The following is a 15,832-nucleotide window of genomic DNA, read 5'->3' as shown; positions in this document are numbered from 1 at the left end:
CCAGGGCTTTCTGGAAGACATCAGTCATATCCGAATGGCTCCTCTTTTGGCTGACCCCAGCCTTCCCCTCATCACTGGAGGAACTCATGATTCTCAAGCCCTGGGGAGTGGTGTATTTGTTATGAATATTATATATATATATACCAGGGTCCTCTCAGTACAGAGGGTCAGATTGTGTATTAAATTGCAAGATTATATATCTTCCCTGATTCTGCTTATATCTTAGATATAATGATAATATTAAACTCACAGGTTTTACCTGGGTCTGTGCCCGTATTAGGTGCGATATCAGTTGATTGCCTGCAGGGACGCTGTTGAGCCTGTAAAAACAGGACGCTACGCTTGTGCGATGCGTGCTGTTGTTAGCTCGTATCAAGAAATAAACGTTCTTTCCTTCCGAGCAATTTCACCCGTGACTCTCACAAACGCATATATTCCGAAATGTAGAACGAAGAAGAGAGCGCCGGAACTGCGCGGTCCTGTCGCGCTCTCCCTTCCGTTATGTAGTGCCCTCTTTGACGGATCGGAGGAGCTGCGGCCGCCGGTGCACCAACCCCGTCGCGGCCGCAACTCCCTAGAGCCGCCTACACGTTGCGGAATGTTCCGCCTCAGAAATATAACACGCCCGTCACACTTTAAGTGAAATATTATCAATCCGTGTACACCAACACTCACACCATTATAATAAAGAAAAAGTACTCAACTCGCTGCCGAGCAGCAAAGAAAGAGGAGGAAGGAAAAGAGGACAGGAGTTTTGTTGCATTGAGGACTTGTTTATTGGTTTATGGAACTATCACATGGTCAGTTTGAGGACCAATCGAAATGAACTACAAATTCTCAGAAAAACATGGTTATTGTAGTTTTAATTAGATTTGTATTCATGTTCTTTGGTACTGTTTTTCTTTGCTGCTGAACAGTAAAGTTGTAGAGAAAGCATAATCCGAGACTCTGGTCTTGACATAGAATGGGGATGAGGCGGCACTTGATTCCAGCACCCGAAAATCGACAAGTACCGGGTCCGCCTAACTCGGCATGACCCAGTTCTTGCCCATTCACGGGTGCCGGAAAAAATGCAACTCCGGCAGCAGCCGTGCTGTTTTTTAACGGCATGGCTACTGCCAGAGTTGTAATGGGGGCCACTGTCTTGTTAGGCGAGAGTAGGCAATTGAGTCACACTGAAAATGAGGGAGAGTTTTAGATGTGTGATTTTCTTTTATTTGTATAGACAGTGGCGATCTTTTGAAAAAAAGATACCGTGAGAAAAGACATTGTAAAATATCTATTGTGTCTTCAAAAGGCATATGTATGCTTCGTACATATGGCTGATTGTAAAACTGCAACTCTTCTGATAAACCAAACAAGCAATGAACAACTTCTATTGGCTGGCAAAACAAGGAAACAAGCAACACGCCCTTCGCCTCCTTTAAACTGGTAGCAATTATTGTATGGACAAATGACAGAGCTGGCTGCCTGTAGTCACTAAAAAACATCCGAGTGTTTAGACGCTGGGCCTCGGGCGGATGTGAAAAGTAATGAGTAAAAAATAGTTAAAATTTCTAGTGAAAAAAATCCCCAACAAAATATCAAGATTACCCTCAATGTGCAGACGAGAAAGCAGAAGGGCGCCCAGTTTACGAGAGAACACGATTTAGAAACTAAGTGGGACTTTTTTTTAGGTGTCTTTATTTTCATCGTCCCTTTATACGACAACCCTGCCCAGTGCTTGTAGTGGGGCCGGGGACCTGGCTGTATTACCCAAAACGTTTCTGTCCCACATTTCCATCGTTGGGCGCTGCGCTTCAACTCTGGAGGAAGCGTGCTGATGTATACATAATTAACTCCCAAAAACGTTCATCTGCTCTCCATTGCCCGAACGTACTTTTCCAAGACTACGAGTAACCTTTCCACCCCGAGTGTTACGCCTTCCTAAAGGTATAATAAGAGCTGCCTGTTTGTTCAGCATATTAAAGTCTTCCACTCTTGTCTTTTTTTTGACTGTGGGGGATAAGTGGATAACAAGTAAATGAAATGACTGAGAGCGCCGCGGAAGGCAACCATCGTTGCGCAGAAGCAGACTTGCTGCCACTAGGCTGCGAAGCCGTCAGTGCACAAGGCGGCCATTGCTGTTAGAGGGCAGGGCGAGAGGCGTCACCAGATTTCGTCGAGCACAAAGGCGCGCAGAGGGGAAGTGTTTACAGGCCGAACCCTGTGCTGCTGCAGTCATCCACCAGGGGGCGGTGCGCAACCCAGGCGCCTCTGCTGCTCTCCTCCCCACCTCCCTCCCTCTTTTGTGTCTTTGGCGCCTTCTCATATAAAAGAGAAGAAGTTGCGGCATTTCCTTTTCCACTTTCTGTTCTTTTTGCCCACCCCTTCAGGCCGCCGGCTCCCTCTCCCCAACAGACAAAATGGATATGAAGAAGAGACTCAACCTGGAGCTTAGAAACAGGAAGCCCGGCGAGGTAAGGCTAGCCCGAGTGGACGTGGTTGGGGAGGGAATGGAAGTACGGGACGTGTAGGGAAGACCGGACTGCAAGCGGGTAGAAGCAACCGCGGGCCTATGGGGTCTGACTTGGAATGGCCGGGTGGGAGAAACCACGGGCCGGAAGGTAATGGGACTACCGAGCTCAGAATGAGGCGATGGGGATCTACACGCAGAGAGGCTGGTGGGGATTCAAAAAGTTGGCGGCCTGTGTTTGCGAGCAGGGGGGGCTTGGGGGTGCACATGGCTAACTGGGCCATGTGTGATTACGCATTATACTCATGGCGGTTCGATGACCTCCATCTTCTGTTCCTGGGCGACGAAGCATCGCCTCGCGGCCGCTTCTTTTTTAACAGAATAAGGTCCACTCTCGCAGGGAGTTGTATTTCCTACCCTCCCAGCGAGAGTTGGTACCGCCCGCTCTGGCCTCGCCTGTTGGAAGGGGCTGGACTGTGGGTGTTACGGGTGACTTGGAACTGTTTCTCTCGGGGGGCTGCCTGCCTCCATTTCCTGCTCCAATGGCGGAGTGTTGTACTTCAGAGGCAGCACACGTGGCTGAGGAAGACTCAAGCGAACGTGCCCGGCCTTGGGACCCCGCTCGCATCCCCGTGGTGATGGTCCCGGGCCTGGTGGAACAGCCCCCGCGGCTGCACTGGCGAGGTAAAGGGCCCGAGGAACTGGGGCTTACGAGAAACTTTTGGCGGTACACCGTGTAGCAATTATTTATGACGTGAAACGAGTGCACCTTTCACCCATATCCCCTCCAACAAAAAAACGTGCTCCAGTTTTAAACGGCGCTTCTTCGGTTTAGTAAGACATATCCAGAATGAGACTGCAAAAATGTGCCCGGGGCAGCAGCGCCGTAGCGGTGATGCAGGTCCGGGGAGGGACAGTGCGTGCTCGGCGCAGGAGCCATGCTGCTCCTCCTGTGAAGAGGGAGCCATGCTGGTGCAGCCCCAGGGACGGGTCTCTAGCAGCAAGACGGGGGGGTCTCTCTAGCGGCAACAGCAAGGCTACTTGACGGGAGGCGGAAGGGTGAAGTTCCTGAACAGGTTGTAGCGCATTTGTAGTATAAACGGTACACGGCTTGGCTTCATGGTGGAATCGCCCACCAACGAACCCATGTTAATGATTCACGCCATGTTAATGATGCACGTCGTTAGTCACATTTGCAGTACTGTACTCGTTTAGTCTAAGCACGCAATGTTTTTAGGTTTGTCACGGCAATGGTGAGATGAGATTGCCTAATATGGAACCGCTTTCGAGTTTATCGCAGATGAGAAGGGAACCCCAGCCGAAACTGTATGCTCACCCGCTAACAGGTTTTGGGACGCTTGTCGGTTTTGCCTTAGAGGTGGCGGGGTTTGTCGTAATTATATTTGGGTGTTTTATTGTAACTGTTAAAATGCTAGTTACCTAGTGGACATTCAAGTGCTGAGAAGATGAATACAATGTAACTGGTCCTGTGCCTTGGATTTTGTCGTGACTCGGCCATTCCCTTTTACTACGCGGGCATCCATCAGCTTTATGTAGTGACACTAACATTGAGCATGCTGTATGTATGTGCACTTCTTGGAAAATGTATTTTAGTGCACGGCAAGTTTCGCTGGCCATGCGTTCGGCCTACATTAATGTTAATGGGTCGTGCCCCTGCGCACTGCTCTCGCCATTTGGCGGATCTGAAATGGAAGGGTGTTTGGGGGATTGAGCAGGAGAGGAGCAAGAGAGCTTTGTGCTGTTGGCAGCTTTAGTTCCTAAGAAACCAGTTGAGCGTAGGTGAGTTGGTTGCTGTCATGTGGTGAGGTATGTTTGCGTGGCGTGGTTTCATGTTGGATGTTGTGAAATGGTTTGGTAGAGGCATGGTTTAGATTGAAGTTTGCAGACTGGTGCGTTTTTTATTACGGTTAGGAGCAACACATTTCCTTCCCACACCCCCAGCAAACCATCTAAGTGTGTGACAACTTTCTGTCGCCAGTTTCCGCCGTAAAATCTATCCGACTCTCCTGCGAATGCTTTTGTCTGGGATGGTTGGGACCGTCTTCTAGCGGCTACTAAGTTGTCTGATCAGTTTTATGTCCAATTATTCCCCCCCCCATAAATTTCAAGTAATCAATGGCCTGTTTGGGGATTTATAAAAAAGGTCCCATGTTTGAGAGCGCACAACTCGGAGCTTCCCTTGTTTGCATACCCCGAAATCACGGTCTCATCGTACACCAGTGAACTTGTGCATTATGCAATATTGATTACTGCCATTGCATTACGGGGGTTTGGCCCAGGGGTTATCAAGATTTTTAATTTACTCTGGTTTCCTCTTGCAGGTGAAGGAGCTGGTGCTAGACAACTGCCGTTCAGATGATGGAAAGATTACCGGTCTCACGGCAGAGTTTGATAATTTGGAGTTCCTTAGCATGATCAACATCAATCTGGTGTGTGTTGCTAACCTCCCTAAACTCGCCAAATTAAGGAAGGTATGTCCTGTATTTTAGCTTTGGTGAAATCTATGAATTGGTCTATGCTGTAAAGCGGAGGGATTTGGTTCTAGCTTTTTATGAGAATCTTATACCACTTGCTTATTTACCCTTTAAGAAAATTGCAATTTAATTTGAATTTTAATTGAGTATGGTGTGCTTTAATGTACACCATCTACAAAGCTAGTCTAGTCCATCCACATTGCATAAATGGAATCTTATTGAAGCTTTTTTTCCCTTTGATAAACCTGTTTTTTGTCCTTAGTTGGAGCTAAGTGATAACCGAATCTCTGGAGGCCTTGAAGTCTTAGCAGAGAGGACCCCCTGTCTCACGCACTTAAACTTGAGCGGTAACAAGATTAAAGATATCAATACGTTAGAACCTCTGGTGAGTAGAACATGGCATGCAAACCCCAAAGAAACATTTCAGGCTTTAGAATAACTTATTTTAAAACTATTTTCTAACTTATTTTAAAACTATTTTCTAATGTATACCAGTTATGGTAAACTTCCCCCTCTCGCCTGGTTAGAGAAGCAGGTTTTATTTGTAATTTTAGTCTGGCATAGCCACTGACTGCCAGCTAGGCAATTGCATGGCTAATGTGGCAGGACCAACTACTTTGTTGAAGGAAGGCTTTGCATGTGGCTGTCGCAACATTTTCATGTAACCCAGAATGTGGGTTCAACCAAATTGATCATTGGGCAACTTGGTGATATTTAGTGGTAACCTTTCCAATCGTGCATCTTTCTTTTGCTGCAGAAAAAATTGCCAAGCCTGCATAGTCTAGACCTCTTCAACTGTGAAGTGACTATGCTGAACAGCTACCGCGAAAGCGTGTTTGAGCTGCTCCCAGAACTTACATTCCTTGATGGGTTTGATGCGGATGATCAGGAAGCGCCCGACTCTGACCCAGAAGGAGATGGCTTGGATGATGACTTGGATGAGAACGGAGAAGGTATGAGAAATTCGAGATGTGGTTAATTTTGACTCCATGCCATAGTGGTTCCAGGAGAATTATTTATTTTAGTAACTGTTGTGTACAACTGGTCACTTTTCCAGATGCTACACTAACTCTTTGCAAGCTGGATTTACATAACAGAACTATAATCTGTGCCAGGTTCTTTGTGCATAGTCCAATTGTGGGACCTGGACTAATGTATTGCATCCTTTGGCACATTTATGATCCTGTGCATTTGTCTTCAGACTGGCTTGGAAGCTGTCTGAATTGGTACATTCGTTTTAGAAGGGATGCTTGCACTGCTTGAATAGAGCACTATTCCTGGCCGGTTATAGTTCTAGGTGGTTGCTTTAATGGCTGTTTGTTTACTAAATTTAGAGGGCGAAGAAGAGGAGGAGGAAGAAGACGAAGATGAGCTGGATGAAGAAGTTATTGATGAAGAGGATGAAGATGATGATTTGGATGGGGAGGAAGAGGAGGAGGAAGAGGTAAGTAATCAAATGGCACTTTGGGAAGAGTAGTGTTGTCCACGGGGTGTGTTGCTCACCCTAAACCAACTTTTATACTTTTTACGTCTATTAGCTTCTGGGAGCACTCTAGTTCATGATACACTAGAAATAAGTGGTAAATGCTGGGGACTTCAGGGCTTGCTGCATATGTAACCACATACTTTGGCCTACATTGTGCTAGATTGTTCCTACTGCAAATTTGAGTCGAGCGAAGCTGTTGGTATTAGCTAACCTGCTATGAGGAACAGATGGCTTTTTCCTGCCGTGGAGGGTTGGGACAATGCAGCCAAGTTGAAGTCTGCAGTATCTATTTTTGCACATGTTCTGCCTGCACTGTAAATGCTGAAGTGTTGTGTGAACTGGCTAAATTAATTTCTCTTTTACAGGATGAAGACGATGATGAGGAAGACGAAGGTTAGTAAACGTGCTTGGCCCCATCTTGCCTTTTTTCTATGGTTGCATGGAATGTGGTGTTCGCCACCTTGATAACAATTTCAATGTGTTTTTTGCGTTGTAACTTAATTTTGGACCAGTGTATCTGATGTCAAGTAGCCTCCAGAACACTACTTGGCTTCACTTCAACTGTCATTTAAGTGGTTCTTTTCTCCCCCTTAGATGTACCTCAAGGTGAGAAGAGGAAACGGGAGCCAGCAGATGAGGGAGATGATCCTGAAGATGAAGACGATGACGATGATGAATAAACCCCTCAGGACTCAATTAATTTTACAGACTGTGACTTTGCTTGTCAAATTGAGTGTGTGCGGGTGTGCGTGCCCCAACTCCCCCATGTGTAACTGCAATGTTGCCTTTTTTTGTTGCCCCTTTCTCAAAGTGTAGAATAGTTTGGGGGAGAGGGATGGTCAATCCTTCGTGCATTATTTTTATCCTGACCAAAGTTTTTCTCCTTTATGGGTTGTGCCATCAATTTTTTTCGCCTCCATTGGGATAGACTGGGACAACCTCTTTTGGCTGATGGACACATCTAAATACACCACTCCAAGGACCGAATGCTTGTACATTTGTGCTGCATCACTTTTGGACCTGTGCAATCCTTTTGGAGGTGTCCGAATTGCAACAGATTCCTTACAGCGCTAGAAGTTGGTGTTCGGTTGATTCCTTAATTGCTGAAGCACAAGCAAAGGATTTTTCCTTCTAGGATTCTTGGGTTACAAAACGGATGTACCTACAGAGCACAATACAGAACAATGACTACTTTTACAGAAATACCTCACTCGCGCATTGAGCAGTAATTTTTTTTTTAACACGCATGGTTTAGTCCAGTTACTGCCACTGCTCTGGCAATGGGAGGGTGCCATTTTGTAATTTGTCAAGGTCTGTCTCGAACATTTCATCTAGTGCTGTAAGCCCCTGTGCTTTTTATGAAAATAAACGGGCCTGCTATTTGGTAAACATGAGATGATAAAAGCATTTGATCTAAGGTGGAGTTTTTATCCTGTTTTAATATTAGCTGCTGTTCCTATTGTGAGGTGACCGTGTCACGTCAATCCATTGCCTTCAGTTTACACATTAATACCCCCACACAACCCTGTGACAAATGTAAATAAAACATTTCTAATTTTGAAACCCTGCAAGTGATGTGCTTTTATGTTGCCAGGAAACTGCAGGATTTGGTGGGAGGAGGTAAACGATCTCTTGCCCACTTGTTGAATGGTGATATACTAGCGTGCATTAGCTATTGGTATACATGGATGGCAGTTCCGTTTAATGGCGAGTGGCTAAGACTGATGTTACTGCTTAGGATGAGTTGTGTGCAAAGCAGTGAGAATGATGCTCGATATTAACCTTCGAACACAGGTAAGTGAGCTCCCTACTGTTAAAGGAGGGGCTTGCCTGTCCCAGTGGGATTCGATGAATCTTATTTGAAGAGTGTAGCTTCAGAGAATGTAACCTGAATTGAACAGTTGGTATTTCAATTCACTTTACACCTGTCAGTAATTATGTGCGCCAAAGGATTACATGATATGGATTCGTTTATATTCAGGCGAGTGATATTTGTGATAGTCTGCATTTACCCTTGGTTTGGGCGTTTCGTGGGCTACATTCTGGTGGCCTGGTTTCAAGCAGTGTGCATAAATAGACCGATTTAGTAATGTAAAGCACTTACTCTTACCGGAATGTTTGCTGTCTTGCCTATGCTGTGAAGTTTACATCACTAAGATTGACTCTAACCCCCTAAATCTTGTAGATGGTAGGCCTACGAAATTAGAATCATTCCCAGTACCTTGCTAGTAATGCTAAAGCTTGTTTGCCTGCTAACATGGCTGTCCTGGCTTGACAAGCAGCTGAACTTTCTCCTCTAACAATTGCTTTAATTGTAAGCTAACTTGTTGCATATTGGTTCCTATTCCAGCCAGTTGAGAACCAGCATATTTGATTGGTTATTTATAATATACTTAATACCCAGCTTTCTAAGCAGAGTTGCTCCATGGCTTGCAACCTGTGTTGCTCCATGGCTTGCAACCTGTGTTGCTCCATGTCTTGCAACCTGTGTTGCTCCATGTCTTGCAACCTGTGTTGCTCCATGTCTTGCTTCCAAGGCGACCACGTTGCCCCTGAGCTATCCTCCCAAGCTCAGATGCTTTGAAAGTAGCTTTAATCTTAGTCAACATTTTACCAATTGCCACCTGTGTGGATTGAGATGGTTCTAACCCTATGGTGGGACAATATTTGCCTGAATCTGGTGAAGTGGGTGCAATTTGAAATATCCTTATGAACTGACGGGCCCCCTCATGAGCACTGGATTTTGTCTGCTATATAATATGCAGCACATGTCCAAAGCAAACTTGAATAGGCCTCCATTTTATAATCCCGCAGGGGGATGGGGGGTTTTCTAGAAACTGGAATAGCCCTCGCGGGCCATATACTGTGCTCTTATGGCATTATCGATTCTTAAATGCATAATGTGCTGGAAATTAGCCTCTTGCCCTTAGGGGAGGTGGGCAGTTTAGGTTTTTAACTAGCTCCATCAATTACACGGGCTATTGTGCCTCTAACAGCAATTGTACATGCACTCATTTTTTTTATTGGGGATTTATCATGCACATATACAGCGTATTTCAAGGTGCATTAAGACAAAGGGGGTGGAAGAAAACAGTCCTAATTGGCCTTGTATTTGACTTGTGCAGGGGGGCGGTGGCAGGCAGGGCCTATTGGTTATGATGGTGCCTTTGGGGGAGAACAGGTGGCAAATGCCAGGGGAGGGACTGGGCTTGAAGGGATCAAGGGGGTGCATGCCCAGCCAGGCTAGTGCAGGGGGGTGGAGAGATAGGGTAGAGTGGTTGAGGAGGGCCTGGCACACTAGAAGGAACCTGGCAGCCAGTTAAAGAGAGGAGGGGGTAGAGGAAAGTTGGACGAGGAGTATCTTGAAGAAGCTTCGAGATCTGGCTCATGTCTGAGGGGCAGGCAGGCCATTCCAGAGGGGAGAGCATCTGATCTGCAGAATTGGAGCTTGAAGATTTAAGGGCACCAGCAGGGAGAGATTTAGGGAGAGCATTGGCTGTAGTGGTTTCCAGCCACCGATCGGAAAGCCATGTGGGTTATGCAGAGGGTCTTGACTTGGATTCGCTTATCAACCGGGAGCCTGTCGAGATGTTAAGGATGTTTAGTCTGTGGGATTGAGGCAGAGAGGTCTGTCATATTTTGGATTAGTTGAAGGGGGCAATGGGCGGAGTTGGGCAGATTGAGAGGGGACCAGAGCGCTTTGTTTCTGGGGTAAGGTGAGTAAAAGGAGCATGCCTCGGGTGGTGCAGCTGAAAGTGGTCATTGTTGGCATGGTCTGATGTGAGGGGTCGAAGAGGACACAATGTTTGTCACAGGAGGGTTGGGGAGCAGCCACATGGTGGGCAGCCAAGTGTAGGAGAAGGATCTATCTTGGGCATTAAGGCAGAGATAGTTGGCAGAATAAGTGGAGGGAAGCTTGAAGGAGATCTGCATGTCGAAATCTGACATCAAATGGGCCAGAGGGGAAAAGTAGGATGTTGAACAGCCATGGTGAGAGGATAGAGCTCTGAGGGACACTGCAGGGGGAGAGAAGGGACCAGATGCCAAGGGAGTCGTGGAGCCGATTTAAAAGTGTGGCATGATTGATCTGATCAGTCGGAGGAAAGGTCAAGAATGAGAAGGGAAGGGGTTGGAATAGAGATTGGAGAGCAAGTCTTCACAGGTGTTCAGGAGAGCAGTGGCCATGCTTCTGGCTGCTTTGAAGCCAGAATAGTGGTCGTAGAGGCAACCGATTGTGTGGTGGATGAGATGGGCATCTGCAAGTTTGCCCAGGAAGCGGGTAATGGAGATAGGGCGTTAGTTAGCTGGACAGGAGGTGTCAGTGAAGGGCTTTTTGGGGGACTGCACAGGGGAGTGCTTCGGTTGGCAGCATTGATCCAGTGGCAAAGGAGTGATTGCAGGAAGCTAGAGCAAGGGAGGCAATTATGCCCTTTATGACATTTTGTCATTTGTGGAGCTCATCAAACTCGGAGGCACAATGCGCTGGTTACAGGAGGTGCTGTTTTTTATCCATGGTACATTCAGAGAATTTATAGTTCAGCACCTAGGAACACATTGCTTTAGAGTGTATACGTTTTAAGGCATATGTCGAAGGTCCAGGAGGAGGTTTTGATTTTTGAGGAGGGGTGTTCCAGTATTTTGCTGCCACCACCGGGAAACTGCACCCCCCTGCTTTTTGCAGTTTGAATTTGGGAGTTGAGGCCCTGGTTCTTCTATTGGATTGTGATTTCTTTAATGTATTGGATATCTTGGTAGTGGTGTATGCCAACCATTTTGACCTAGTTTTGAAATAGATACCATAGTGAATTGGGAACCAGTGGAGAGATGTGGTTGACCGATCTGTGTAGAGTCTGTTTAGAGTACATATAGACTCCAAGGGTTTTTACTTTGCAGACTGGGATGGTGTTGCTGTCTATGGTGAATGTCATTGGAATCTCAGGAGCAAGCAGCTCGGTCTTGTTATGGCAGAGTGAAGGGACATCCAGGCCTGGATGCTTTGGTAAATTGTGTTCAGTGAGTGGAGTATTGTAGTTGCCTGAGATGGGAAGGAGTTGAATATCATCTGCATAGTTGGTGTAGGAGATCCATAGTTAAGGATGGGTTTTGTGAAGAGAGCCTACAACACAACAATCCGCACAAACTTCTACACTGCAACAAACCAGACTCGCACAACAGCACATGACTACTACAGACTGGAAAACATGCCAGGCCCAGCCTACAGTTAGTCGGCTGAAGCTGCCAACACAACATCACTGCTCTTGCACTTTTCCAGCTAATTCCCACTAACTCGCCCCCTTTTTCAGAGCGGCTTGCAGACCTTAACTGCAGTACTAACTTGACCACCATCACACCGTGTATCTGGTCGGATCATCACAAAATAACCTTCACCATTAACGCTAATTGTCCTATTGTCAACACTGCACCAGTGATCCTCACTGCTTCCTCTCGTTCTTCCCATTCTGAACAATACACTACTCTACAGACCCCACAGTTTTAGTGGAGTCTTATAATCGGGTCATCCTGAAAGCATTAAACCTCATTGCCCCACTAAAAATGTGTAAATCCAAACCACGCTCCCATCTCAACTCCTGGTACTCGCCACATTTGAGAGAACTACGCAAAACCACGTTGGAAAAACTGCCAACACTTAATAACAAAACCACGCTGCCCATAGCCTCTTTGTAATTAGAGGAAGCTATCATTCAAGCCAAAAAATAACTAATGAACGCATCACACTAGCAGAATGAAACACAAGAAATTGTTCAAGATTCTTAAAGTACTTGAATCTCCCATCGCCCCTATTGACAATTGTATCACAGATGCCGCATGGTGTACAGACATCCAGAAGGCTCTACTAGATAAAATATCGATGCTCCAAACCAAAATCAACCAAAAAAACTTGCTGACCGACCCTGAACAATCAAACCATTTAGCTTCTCACCATTAGACACCTGGTAAGTGGTAAACCTCATCAGGAAACTAAAACTGTCCAATTGTCAAGGTGACCTGCCCCATCATTAAATCGGCAGCGCATGACCTTGCACCTTTCATCACTAGCCTTCTCAATGCCTCCTTCAAAACGGGTACGGTCCCCGATGCCTGGGTCATTCCACTCCTCAAAGCCTTCACTCGACCCTAGTAACCCTTATAATTATAGACCTATTAGACTATGCCTTTTCTAATAAATATTGGACTGCGCCGCCTACTTACAAATTCAAGCATATCTAGAAACTAATACCCTCCTGGGCCTTGGGCAATCTGGCTTCTGCCCTAGACATGGTACGGAAACAGCCTTGATTGACCTTGTAACCCAAATACAAGATATAAGACCAGGGTAAATTAGCACTCCTACTACTCGACCTATTGGCCTTTGATCTAGTCAACCATCAAATACTGTGCCAACACCAAAAACAGCCACACCCTTCTCTGACTCTGCTACCTCTTGGATTAGGTCTTTCCTTGCTAACAGAACCATGAGTTTTCTCTCCCTCGGCTGAACTGTCTCCAGTACTAAGCCTCTATGCGATTTTCTTGATTACATGGGTCTCTTGTATACTAACTATGCCGATGACACCCAGATACTTATCCCAATCACAGGAAACCACTATGAAGACACTAAAGCCCTCAACGGAATCTACTTGGTAATCCAAGCCTGGATGGTGCACCGTGGACTCTGCTTAAATGATGAGAACTGAGATACTACTACTTGGCTCCCGCTCCAGACTGAACAAGCTGCACTGGTCATTCAAATCCTTCATTATTGATGGCAACACTATCACAGCTTCTAATAACACACTCTTGTTATTTACCTAGATGACACTTTATTCTTCACCAGACAAACTAACGCCATGGTTGCAGCATCTGCCTACACCTGCAAGCTAATTACTGCTTGTAGGCCTTTCCTTACACCTAACTGCGTCACCTTGGCCAGAACGTTAGTTATGTCCAAATCGATTATTGCAACTCGCTCTTTCTAGGGACTAGCCTTAGAAACATGAACAAACTACAAGTGACACAGAATAACGCTATCAGGGCTGCCCTTAACATCCCGAAAGTCACATCTGACACAAGATGCAACCTTAATTGGCTATCTGTCAAACACAGAATCACCCTCAAAACTCTAGCCTTAACACACCCACAGCCAACCTCGCCCCAGTATACCTCTCCAATAGACTTCTGCCACATACCTCATCAAGGCCCCAAGTCCACACTGTATCCCCAGATTCAAGCTACAGAATTCAGGGGGATCTAGCTTTCCTGTCCAGGAGGCTAAGCTATGGAATACACTTCTGACGCCCAAGTCCACACTCTGGCTGCATGAACTTGACTCAGTATTCTTATGGCTCTCGCTAGCGTGGCTGCGGTTATGCCCTTTGGTATTTGTTTGCACGCAATACTGTGTCCTGACTACTTTTGTTGTAACCTACTTACTTTATAATTGAAATGTATATTCTTGCTGCAGTTATTCCTGCTTGGGTTTTGCTTGCACCCAATACTGTGTCCTGCCTACTCCTGTTGTAACCTATTTAATTTGTAACTGAATAATCTTGTGTAACTGTACTGCCTTAAGAGCTTTAATAGCTGTAAAATGTGCCCAGCTGCCTCAGGGCCGGGAGCGCTCTACACAAATATAATGTGGGTGAGGCGCAGGAGCCTTGGACAGCGCACAAGACTAGGGCTGGGGAGGCCAATGTGGACTGAGGACTCATTGTTCTTTTGGACATAAGGATTCAATCCAAGTTCTTGCCTTTGGCGAGAAGTGGGCTGCTGAGGCACAGGGATGGCAGAGGATGTTGTGGTCAACCAAGTTGAAGGCAGCTGAAGGGCGAGTTTGCTGTTGTCTTTTAAGCTTGTCCATTTGTATTTTTGAATCCAAGTGATTTGCCCGTGGCTGAAACTAACCCGGGCACATTGTTCGCATGAGAAAGGTGCAAACTACCGATGTTTGCACCTTTCTCATGCGAACACACATACATTCTCACACCCACAAACCCCACTTACCTTCATCTTCATGCTGGGTTCTTGCAGCACCAGTTCCCTTTCACTTCTGTGATCTGGAACCAGTGCTGCAGGGTCCTTTTCTAACGGAAGGCTGCAGCGGTGTCCCCTACTCACTATACCATAAACTAAGTATAGTGAGTAGGGGGATGTGGGCAATGCCCTGTTTTTTTAAAACGGAAGGCTGCAGGGGTGTCCCCTGCAGCCCTGCTCACTGAACATAAAGTATAGTGAGCTGGGTGATGCAGAGTTCACCCCCGCAGCCCCCATTTTTTTTATTTAAATGGTGCTACCTCCAAAGGTTCGAACTTTTGTTGTTTGACCCTTTTGGTGGTATCATTTTTAGAACTTTTGGTTTTTGCAACAATTTTTTTTTTGGTACAAATTGACCTAAACTGTATTTTTAGGTCTCGGTGGACATTACATCCCATGCCCTGGATGGAAACCAGTGGCGAAAACAGAAGATTGTAGGTTTGAAGGTGCTTTTGGATCTGTAAGTAAGCTGCTCTGTCCAGAATTGAGTAGGAAAGGAACAGTTGTGATATGGTGATAGTTGGTGGATACTCAAGTGTTGGTTTCTTGAGAAGCGGAAGGGCCCATGCGTCTGAGGTTGGTAGGCAGTGCAAGTGGTAAATCAGGTTTTGATAAGTGAGTCAATGAATTGGTTAGCTCTACAGAGTCTTTGACATGAGGCAGGGCAGCTGTTGCATTGACATCTGGAATGTTTTAGGCCTTTGATTTTAAATCAAACCGATGGATGAGTCTGATGGTGCTAGGGTTTGAACTAGAGGTGTTCCACTGGCCATAATTTTTTGTCTTTTTAAAAGGGAGGCGATTTAGTTCAGTAGTGGATATTTGCACACCAGGTGTTATCTTTGAGGCAGCTGGCGGAAGGGGCAACTGACTTGTTCACGCAATATTGCAACAAGCTCTTGGGTGCCTGACTGAGCCTATTGTAGGATACATTTTTTTGCTTGTAAAATGGCCTGTTCGACAAGTTGGACCTAGCTCGAGTCACCCAAAAGTGCAATTCTAGATTAAGGCTTGGCCTCCAGTGAAATGAGTAGTGAGATGTCTTCCTCGAAAGGACAGTACTGGGCCTGTAGATGAGGTGAAGGTTGTAGCTGTATGGGGAGGGTCAGTTTGATGGCGAGGAGTTCTTTGGATTGGAATGCTGGGCTACTTATTTCTCTGGATAGTGCTTTTATTGTTATTTATTTTTTAAGCAATGAAGGCTACTCCACCGCATTTTGCTGTCGCCATCTTTCCTGAAGATGGTGTAGTTGTCTGGGAGGGCCAAGGAAAGATGGGCCAGCTGCAGGATGTAGCCAACGTTCTGTGATGGGTGGAATGTCATGGTTGGAGGATGGGTCCGTCTAGGGCATGTGCCAATAGGGA

At 46.1% G+C, this 15,832-nt stretch overlaps 1 protein-coding gene across 2 annotated transcripts; it reads left to right on the top strand.

Moving 5' to 3' along the window:
• The first annotated feature begins 1,966 nt into the window (after window positions 1-1,966).
• Window positions 1,967-7,999, top strand: LOC138576367 (acidic leucine-rich nuclear phosphoprotein 32 family member B-like). 2 transcript variants are annotated; one of them, XM_069649548.1, is made up of 7 exons: window positions 1,967-2,459; window positions 4,798-4,947; window positions 5,213-5,335; window positions 5,708-5,903; window positions 6,285-6,394; window positions 6,802-6,829; window positions 7,031-7,999. In XM_069649548.1, the coding sequence occupies exons 1-7, from the start codon at window positions 2,406-2,408 to the stop codon at window positions 7,114-7,116; spliced, it is 747 nt and encodes a 248-aa protein (XP_069505649.1). In that variant the 5' UTR covers window positions 1,967-2,405; the 3' UTR covers window positions 7,117-7,999. The 2 variants fall into 2 exon arrangements, with proteins under 2 accessions (XP_069505649.1, XP_069505650.1); XM_069649549.1 differs by lacking the exon at window positions 1,967-2,459 and adding an exon at window positions 3,512-3,531.
• Window positions 8,000-15,832: the final 7,833 nt, after the last annotated feature.

Source organism: Ambystoma mexicanum, chromosome 1p (assembly GCF_040938575.1).
Source record: "Ambystoma mexicanum isolate Mex_15411 chromosome 1p, UKY_AmexF1_1, whole genome shotgun sequence".
In the NCBI taxonomy this organism is placed as follows: Eukaryota; Metazoa; Chordata; class Amphibia; order Caudata; family Ambystomatidae; genus Ambystoma; species Ambystoma mexicanum.
The sequence above is the reverse complement of the archived record's forward strand: the minus strand, read 5'-3'. Positions and strand labels throughout refer to the sequence as shown.

Bases quoted from the DNA above. Each gene is read 5' to 3' on its own strand.
- LOC138576367 (XM_069649548.1), top strand. From the start codon at position 2,406: ATGGATATGAAGAAGAGACTCAACCTGGAGCTTAGAAACAGGAAGCCC. The intron at 2,460-4,797 runs GTAAGGCTAGCC...TTCCTCTTGCAG, and splicing joins GAAACAGGAAGCCCGGCGAG to GTGAAGGAGCTGGTGCTAGA. The intron at 5,904-6,284 runs GTATGAGAAATT...TACTAAATTTAG, and splicing joins CTTGGATGAGAACGGAGAAG to AGGGCGAAGAAGAGGAGGAG.